The sequence below is a fragment of the Cantharellus anzutake genome (genome assembly GCF_015039405.1).
Source record: "Cantharellus anzutake strain C23 chromosome Unknown EI90scaffold_6, whole genome shotgun sequence".
NCBI lineage: Eukaryota > Fungi > Basidiomycota > Agaricomycetes > Cantharellales > Hydnaceae > Cantharellus > Cantharellus anzutake.
The window spans coordinates 1,791,003-1,800,952 of NW_024066956.1; the positions used below are offsets into that span (position 1 = coordinate 1,791,003).

Genomic DNA, 9,950 nt, shown 5'->3' on the forward strand with positions numbered 1-9,950 from the left:
CATAAATGTACCTGAAGTGGGAACCGAAGAAGTAACCTTCTTCTCACCTTTTCCACTTCAGTCTGAGTGGCCAGGGACAGCTGTCCCCTATCGGGCCTGCCAGGACGCATGCCCGATCCAACCCCTGCGAGGTCTACAGTGCTGGGCGCTATACCCGGGCCCCCTCGACCCCGGACGCATCCCTGACACCCCCCCTGTCTGGTCTGAGTCTCCTTCTGCAAACGGGGCTTCCCCCCTCTGAGTCCGTGCTCACGGAGTCCACGCTCCTTGTCACGGCCGTGCATTCCGGCCCGTTCCCCACCTGTCCTGATGCCACCCGAGCCCGTTACCACTATGCGAGCGTGAGCGCGAGCCCCAACCTCAGGCCTATCCTCCCTGAGGACTCCCTGCTCACTCCCCTGCTTGTCCCTAGGCTCCCCTACACTTGGCCGACTCCCCCACTGCTGCACCAACCTCCCCACCCTGAGTCCGCCTCCGGCACCGTGCCCAGCACGACTCCCCTACCCGCCCACTTGGCCCCTACAGGGCCACTATCATCCCCGTGCCCAACTCCAGCCCAACTCCGAGTCCAGCGCCACTATGATACCATTGCCGCTATTGTGGCCCTACGCTCTTTCCTTTATTATCTGTTATTGTTTGTTTTGACCCTCGGTCATTGCCGGCCGCTATGCGGCCAACCCCACTCCTTATTCTTGTTTGCTTCCAGATCCTTAGGCCTCCGGCCGGGTCCGCTTCCATTCATTTCTTCCTCCTATATATATCCTGTATGATACTTTATTGTACCTTAGCTCTAATATCGATGTGACCACGACCCCTAAGTCCTGACCCCAACAAGGCAACCCCAGTGAGTCTGAAATGAGGGCCAAGAGACAGCTAGGGGGCACAGCACTCCCTTTAGAGTTGCTGAGGCCGAATGCCCTACCCTCGGGCCTTGTTTGAGGCATCACAGGCATCGCGGCCTATATCGGCCCACTAATGGCAACCTTCGGTGCCGACCCCGGACCAGTGTCTAACACTCCTCCTACAGGTCCGCTCCGCCCGCAAGTCTTGTTTGAAGTCCGCTGTGAGTGTCAATCCGTAAATATGGGATCTCCCCCAAACGTCAAGCTCAGGGCACAGCGCTCCACCTGAGTCACTGAGGCCGCGATCCCACTCTGCTAACCTTGAACAGCGCTTCCGGATGCGCCGCATATTTCTGCCCGCATATCCATGTGCACGCTCCAACAGACCTCTGCATCACCTCTGACCTCGACTCAGACAGAGACCCATCCATCTTCCATCCGTCTTCGGACAGTATGTCCGACTCCGACAATATTTCAGTCTCTGACAATAAATCCCGTCTCTGACATCCATGGGGACACCCGGATGGCTGCAGCTGTGTCCAAGGATGACATGGCACCCGTCATGTGACCCAAGCCGCATGTACATAAATGTACCTGAAGTGGGAACTGAATCTCACCTTTTCCACTTCAGTCTAAGTGGCTGCTGTCCCACCTTGGGCCCACCAGTATGCATGCCCGCGTTGCGCCCCAGGAGGGTCCCTCTGCTGGGTGCTACACCCGGACCCCCTCTACCCTGGATGCATCCCTGACAGTGTGCCCTGACATGTGTGCACAAACTTTTGCTAACTTGACAAATACCGAGAGTTAGAGTATGACTTTAATACCGTTAGAAAGGTTGGATTAAATGAAAATTTATGATGCTGAGAACGTGAAAAACCATTCAGAAATGAGTGAGAGTGAGATATAAGGACATGAAGTTAGTAACCTGAAGAAGCATGGGTCAGGGGACGGCTGGGTATCCAGCCCCCCTTTACTCTAAGCGATATCAATGATGTAACCGTTAGCTGAGATTGCATGAGATATTTATGTAGTTAGAATGCAGGTACTATTCATTGCACTATTATTGCTATCACGTCACCCCTTACCCGCTCTTGCCCATCCATCCACATCATCCATCCTCCTATCTGATGTCATACTTCTATCAGTTACCATGTATTCCCAGTGTAGCCACACTCTCATGAGTTAGCAGAACTCATGTATATAAGGCTCTTATGCCAGCTAGGCTAGCTCCCTAGCTTTGATATCAACTAGTTTCCTGGGGATATCTTTACGTGCAAACTGATGCGCAGACTCTGACACATGGGAAGACAACTTCAAGAGGTCCCAAGCCCCGAATAAAATTCATAAAAATATGATATCATTGAGGACGACTTATTATAACAACAAACAATAAATACGAAGGACTAGGATGCAATAATACGAATGGGAACCAGGGGAAATGGACGAAAACCATGAAAAACCACAAAACTATGACAGACCATGGCAGGAATTTTAGGGAACGATATACTAATAAGGCAGAGAGCTCTAACACATTTGTTTGATCAATTCTTAACTACTAGCAACTCTTTTTTTGGTTCTAACCTTGAACAATTTCACTTGTTTATCATTTCAAGTCTCATTTCAACTAAATGTCACTAGATAAAAATAGAATAAATCACCTGAAAGTCATAGCGAACTTAATGGTAAACAAGAGGAATTTGAAATAAAGAACTGCGACAAATGTGGCAACCACCCAGGGGACTGGTGGGAGCGGGCAGCAGGAGGTTGGGCATGGGAATGCCCTCCTCATTGCAGTTTTGTCATGGAAAGGATGAATAGGGAGGTGGACATGGTCCCAGGGTTACAGGTCGAGTTTACAGTGGTGGCACAATGGTGTGATGGTTACAATCGCAGTACAAGGTTTGTGGGTTATGTATTTGATAATGAAAGACATCTCAGCATTTGCCATACATGTCATATGACTTGTATCTATCTAATACTGTGGTATAACGACCATAAGTTCAGTTGCATGTCACACAAAGGTTTTGAACTGAACTAAAAATAGTGTTGTCACATGTCGCAATGGAAATTTGAACTAATGAAGAAGGATCTGCAACTATATTATGTAGGCATATCAAGAAAAAATTTGGCCAGCCAATGCCATCGTTACCACCCATCCCACCATCTATTTCATGCCACTAAATCCACAGGTTTCCTCATCCTCTCCCCTTGGCGCACCGGCTCCGAAGGGATTGAATCCCTACTACAAGAAACCAAGCTGTCATTGTAGTCATCATCGCTTGAACCATCACCAAGCAATGAATTAGAACCCATATCATTGGCATCCTCCTCAGGAAAGTCGTTATCCAGTTCATTCGCAAGCGTAGGTCGGGGCTGAATGGATTTCATGCCCAGCTGAAGCAGATGGCCCTCATGAATCTCCCCAGTGACAGCGTGGGCAAGTGCAGTGCTGAAGGGGACATTGGATGGTTCATTATCATCAGACGGAAATGGAGGTTCATCTGATTGTATGCCATCTGTATGTTGAGTGCAGTTCAGTGGTACTTTGGGGACTGAGTGTGGTTTGGAAAACTCCAAAAAGAGTGGTGGATTGTCGATATGGAGGGTCCTCAGGATGTCCAGCATCCCTGGGCTAGTGAGACTTGAATTTGCTAGACTGAATTCGCCTGATTGTGCTTTCTCAAAGGCCTGAGAGGAAGAATAAGTATGAGCATGGGAGAATTCAGTTATGAGCTGCGCACCTTGAGTACAATGTGGGGTTTGTTTACTTCGCAAAATGCCTTGACAAGCGTACCAACCATCCGCCATTGTAGTTCTGGGAGCCCTTTTTCAACTGTAACAACATTTTGGTTCTCTTCTAGCTGCTTGAGGATGTCATTAATCGTATCACAGCGGTGTTCTCGATTGATGGCGAGCTTGAATGTCTGTTGAATAACAAGGTCGCAAGGCTGAAAGAGGCCTGTGCAGCTGCCTGGAACGTAATCGAGGATGGTCCAATGAAATCGGCCATAAAGCCATTCCCGAAATTCCTGAGATGTGTGGACAGCCCACACATCAATTTGCCAGATACAATGATAGTCATCTGAGAGCGCGAGTTTCCTCTTCTGTCCCATGAAGTATGGGACCAAGATATCCTCAACATATTTCTTCATTGTTTCGGTGGTTGCCCAGTATGTGTCTGTATTAGAGACAACGAAGCGAAACCCCAATTCCAGGGCTTCATCATAGGAGGGAGATGATGGAGGGGGGAGTGATTTGGATGAGTGACCACAGAAAACTGCCTGAAGTGGCAACATAACTCCATTTGTGGAGATTGCAACAGTCACTGTGATCGCGCGCTTCTCCTCCTTTCCAAAAACTGGCACTTGCTCTGCACCAATTTGATCCCATGTTGATGTCTTTGGGTCGGAGTAGATGACTTGCGTCTGGTCAGAATTGACACAGAGTTCGGCAGGTACGTTATATGAGTGAATCGACCATGCTTGGTGAAGCAGGGAGGTACGAACAAGCACTTCAGCATTGTGTGGTACCTTCTGTGGAGCCCAGGTGGGCCTGCGGTAGCTCCAACCCATAACACTATGGAGAAACTTCAGGACCCATCCCTCAGTTGCACAAAAGACGCTTCCCTCCTTGAACTTCTTCTCGAATATAGAAGGGTAGAACTGAATTGTTGCGATTATCAGACAGCGTGCATCACTGAGAGATATTGCAGTGCCTAGCTGTCGCAAGCACTTAAGTTTCTGAGTAATCTCAGCAGTTATCTCAGGGTGACCATCCTGAAGAGAGAAGAACCTGGTATGAGAGAACTGACAGAACACCCAGTGCATGTTACATACCAAAATTCCTCACCAAGTTGTTTTCCCCCCAGGAGACTCTCGTTGTGCTGCCTTCCTTAAGGCATCATCATTCCACCCTTTCCCTTTGACAATATGTCTCCCAATCACTTGAGATGTGAGCTTCTTGGATAGCGAAGGTGATGTGCATTGTGCCTGCTGTACAATCTTGGTTGGGCCCACCCAACAAACTTTCTCTGCTGCCTCTGTTAGAAGTAGAAAGAAAGTGGGGGCCCACCAATATGTCCGAACAGCTTCTTTGATCTCCTTTGTCTGTCGCCATCCAGATTGGTGAGGGCCTTTCATCTTACTTGTCTCACGTTCCTTGATCATAAGTCCATGCTTAGGATGTGACACTTGAGCAACATTCAGTGGACCAGCGCTTTGAAATAGGCTTTGTGAGCTTGTCATGATATCTGGAGTGTCGATCTGGCACTGTTCATGATAACTTTTAGTGAAAAAAAGAGAAAAGAACAGTTGACTGGGGCAGCACACCTTTTTATCACCATCATTTTTTGGCACATCGGTGAGAGTTCTCTTCCAACTAGCATGTAAATTAGCTTGTCGCAACCAGTTGTATTCCCTTCGACTAGCTACAACTGTTGCTGCCCTCAACTTTGCAGCCTCAGCCCGTGATGCAGATGATTCATGTAACACTTCAAATTGTTGCTTTATCTCAACAGCCTTCACCTCTTGGGTAATTTGAGAGAAAAACTTGAGTATCCCCTTGCCTCCTACCACTCCTGGAGTACAAAGATCTAGCTTTGACACTGTTGCCTCGATTTTTGGGACAGCGTCCTCAGGATTCACAGGTGGTGGGAATGGTATCAGGGCAAGAGGAGAGTAGCATGCTGGAAAAACTCGCAGCACAGGGGATGGGGAAGGAGGAGAGCAGTTGGGTGTGGGCAAAGCTTGCAACGCATGGGACAGGGAAGGAGAGTTTCGTGCAGGTGAATCTTGCAGCACATGGGATGCAGGTGGAAGATTAACAGGTATTAACAGTGATAATATCTGTTCAACCACACCGTCAATTGATGGACCAGTCTAGACAGTAGTTACATTAAATGCAAGAACAATTGGAATCGATGGAATGCTCATGTTAATCAAGTGATGGTTCAGGACTTGCACGAAAGAAAATAGCCAAAGGCGAAATTGCGAACTTGGTAGACACTTGACTCCAGATGTCCAAGGCCGAAAAACACTGTCAAGTGTATTTTGTGCATAAAGACCACACGAGAAATGATCATCCTGTTGCACAGTGGGGAGTGGAACAGTCTTGATGGGTTGCATTGCAAAGGGAGGATGGGCAAGCCATCGAGAAAGTGCATTGACTAGTGAAGTCGCATAGATGGGGATTTGTTGGGACATCGTCGGACTAAACAGTGAGTCTCCAACTCGGATGGTCCTTGATGTGCCTTCAATAACGATAGCAATCCAGTGATTTTGATTAACAAATGCGATCCCAGCAAGCATCTTCAATTTCCCATTTGCTAACTGTGCTGCCCACTCTTGCATGAAACGATAAGACTGAGAGCCATACACTCTAGGAGGTAGGCTCTCTTTGCCGAAAAATTCGCATACTTGGTCGAAAAAAATTGGTGGTGCAACTTGGATGGGAGCCTGGGCAATTTCAAGTTCTTTATGAAGAATCGTACAGTATCGTTCATGATCGGTGTCATTCAGACATGCATGCAATGCAATTCGGACCAAGGAGCTAACCCCAAGTGTGTCCCTAAAGCCTGGCACACTGTCATATCCATCCATGGCCATCGTTTTCCACTACCTCCGACCCTTCCGGACTACCTCCACTCCTTCTTCACTAACCTCGGAGCTCCCGTATTCCGCAATCACCTCTGCATCCCTCGATGGTCACCACCCCCTCTTTTCAATATATTACCTACACCTCCCTAAGTACAGAGCCCCAAAGGCCTCTGGACAGCTCCGACATCCACTGGCACACTCCTGCCTCTGCTGGGCAATTCACTTGCTTGCCCTGCAAGCCTACCTTCGGGCCTATCCCTCCTTTCCGCTTGTGGGTCATAACCCGTCATTCCGTTAAACCTGCAACCCGACTCGTCAGTAATGTTCAGTTGGCTAACATCTATCCCCATTAGCTCTGCTCCACTCAGTCCCGCTATTCACGGGCCCACTCTCGCTGTAACTATATATACTTAACTTGTACATAGGTTACACTTCAGTGATAAAATCGACTAGAGTTGATCCCCCTTTAGTTCTCGTTGCCAGTAAGTAAATTAGGGCACAGATGTGTAACTTGGCACAGCGCTCCTGGCCTGAGTCACTGAGGCCGAAGCCCTCCACCACGGAGATGACTCCTTCATCTCAATCTGGTCTCTAACACACATGCTCAGACCATATCGTCATCCCAAGCAACAAGTAAAAAATTTCCTCCAAGTCATGCAGTAAAGCCTCTCGATGCAGACCATCAGTTAGCCACTCAATGGCGGTATGCCACACATCCTGGAGATCCCGCACCAATAGTACATATTTCAAGATCGAAGCTACCTCCAGTGGATACATGGCATTGCCAATAGACACAGACTGGCTACCAGATGGAGGGCTCAGAGTGAGAAACTGCCTGGCAGAGTGCAGTGGAGGCCATGGTAGAGACTTGATGGCATCAAGACTAAGTGGAGTGACAGTGGGGGGATAGGGGTTGTATGCAATGTGAATCAGGACATTCTCAGGTGGCAATGGTGGAAGGTGAAAATCGAGAAATGTTGTCAAAGGGAGTCGAAGGTCAGGCAGGAGTGTCCCAATAAACAATGGCAGAACATCCTCGAAATCACAAGGTTTGGACGCAAGCAGTTCAATATAGCTGGCAAAAGTGAAGGGATCCATGAGTGTTGTGAGGCCAAAGGAAATTTCTGGCTTACTGTATCTATCAAAGGATGATTTTCCATTCTGGTCATACTGGAGATGTGGCGCTAAGAAGAGTACAAGTGATAGACAGTGAACTTTGCAGTGTGATTGTCGCATGTCGCACCCAAGGATGAACTACACCAGTAGGACCCGGCAATCCCTGAAAACCGTGGGAATGAACCTATGGTCGTTATACCACAGTACAAAGGTTGTAATGGCCAAGGGAAGTCCCTTGGAAATCAACAAATCCCCCAGCCAGCACCAAAACCCAGTGGGAAAGTTTGGCATGGGGTTTGACAATGAAATAAAGGTGGAGGGACCAAAGGTTTGATTGTTCATAGTCACGGACCATAAGATTCTAGGTCCATTCCTATAACAGGGGCTGTTACTTTAAAGTAAACAGTGATACATGGATATCATGGGAAATGGAGGAAAGTAGAAGAAGAAGGAAGTTTCAAAAGTAGATTTTGACCCAAAGATTGTATATCTTTGGTATTCCTCCTCACTTGTTCTGTGAGGAGTCGTGTGTAAATGGTGTTTACACACAAGCGGTGGTGGATGTGGGTTAGATGGAGTAGAAGTTTCCACAATTGTTACTTGATTTGTATACAATATTGTGTGCGGGGCCTTGAGTTGAGGGAAGGTGTTTTCACAGGCACCTCAATGGTGTTAGAGACTGGATCGAGATGAAGGAGATGTCTCCATGGTGGAGGGCTTTGGCCCCAGCGACTCAGACCAGGAGCGCTGTGCCAAGTTACACATCTGTGCCCTAATTTACTTACTGGCAACAAGAACTAAAGGGGGATCAACTCTAGTCGATTTTATCACTGAAGTGTAACCTATGTACAAGTTAAGTATATAGTTACAGTGAGGGCAGGCCCGTGAATAGCGGGACCGAGCGGAGCGGAGCTAATGGGGATAGATGTTAGCTGACTGAATATTACGATGAGTTGGGTTGTGGGTTTAACAAATGACGGGTTAAGACCCACAAGCGGAAAGGAGGGATGGGCCCGAAGGTAGACTTGCAGGGCAAGCAAGTGAATTGCCCAGCAGAGGTGGGAATGCGCTAGCGGATGTCGGAGCTGTCTGGAGAGCTTTGGGGCTCCATACTTAGGGAGGCATAGGTAATATATTGAATTGGAGGGGTGGTGACCATCGGGGGGGTCAGAGGTGGTTGCAGAAACCAGAGGCTCCGAGGTTAGTGGCGGAGGAGTGGAGGTAATCCAGAGGAGTGGAGGTGGTCGAGGGTGATGGCCGTGGATGGATATGACAAATGGTGTATTACCATGTCACTTTCCCTTTTTTTGAGGGTAGAGTTACTGCCCTGGAGGAGGGTTTTCCTCTGGGTTGTTCATCTGGACATCTGATTGCTGCGTCGGATGCAATGATGTAGCCTGGGCTAGGGTGTCAAGCTGTGGACTCAACAAAGTGGGCACTTCCTGGGTGGGAGCGGGTTGTTGTGTTCCCAAGCCACTTGGCTCAGGTGCAGAATACAGTAAGTTTACTGTTCTTCCCATGGGAAAGGATGGTCACTGGCTCGTCTGTCCAGTGTGGAGACTTGCATCTCTCTCCCAGTACTTGGAAGCTTTTGCTTCCTGCTGCAAGAGGGCTTGTGGCTCTCGATGCTGACTAAGCTTGTGGGGCCAAACTCTCCTAAATCTCTCTTCTTCACTATACTCTCGATCCTTAACTCCACAGTGGGTTCTCCGGGATTTCTGCAAGGTCCGGGCTCAGCGTCCACTACTCACTCGTTGTGAGCTAGACAGCTGCCCTTATTCCTACTGTTGGAATTCCACTCACTCACTCCAACTCTAGCATGTCCTAGCACTTTAGAGAATTTGGGGGAGGGGAGAACTTCTTTTCAAAATCCGGTATGTACAGGATTATATCTAATAATTATTTTTAGAAATAATAGATGGTAAATATTGGTGCCATATGGCACCTGCATACCTTATTAGGCGAAATAATAAAAAAGGGCAACAGTAACAATAAAAGAAAATCAATCAATATCTGAAATGATGGCAAAAATATGAAAATATAAGAAAATAAGCGATTTCTCAACGGATTTACGGAATTAAGAGCCAAAATTGGAAATGAAGCCAGATATAACTCTCACGCAGCCGATAAAATTTTTACCAATTTATTAGACGCTGTGGGAATGAGTGAGGCTGAAATTCTGGGTTGCTGCTTGAGATTCCCACACCCACACATGCTCGTGACCTGCCGTGCCTAACTTGTCCAATGCAGAACTCCATCAATTCTCCACCGTTTAGGATGTTTTTGATATCTCCAGAATCGTAGGAATTAGCACTATTTTTAGGTACCGGATCCGTACCAAGTTATCGCGTGAATGGAAGTGGTTTTCTGATCGTGGAAACAGGTATCCAAGCCGGCT

General features: G+C 47.8%; 2 protein-coding genes across 2 annotated transcripts; both read right to left on the bottom strand.

Annotated features, from left to right (window-relative positions):
- Positions 1 to 3,011: 3,011 nt before the first annotated feature.
- On the bottom strand, positions 3,012 to 6,190 carry EI90DRAFT_3012901 (uncharacterized protein; the record flags this gene model as incomplete). Its single annotated transcript, XM_039056606.1, has 6 exons — positions 3,012 to 3,530; positions 3,584 to 3,675; positions 4,479 to 4,504; positions 4,692 to 5,110; positions 5,171 to 5,526; positions 5,836 to 6,190. The coding sequence occupies 6 exons, from the start codon at positions 6,188 to 6,190 to the stop codon at positions 3,012 to 3,014; spliced, it is 1,767 nt and encodes a 588-aa protein (XP_038921609.1).
- Positions 6,191 to 7,027: 837 nt separating this feature from the next.
- EI90DRAFT_3117786 (uncharacterized protein) lies at positions 7,028 to 7,534 on the bottom strand (the record flags this gene model as incomplete). Its single annotated transcript, XM_039063026.1, has 1 exon — positions 7,028 to 7,534. The coding sequence occupies one exon, from the start codon at positions 7,532 to 7,534 to the stop codon at positions 7,028 to 7,030; it is 507 nt and encodes a 168-aa protein (XP_038921610.1).
- Positions 7,535 to 9,950: the final 2,416 nt, after the last annotated feature.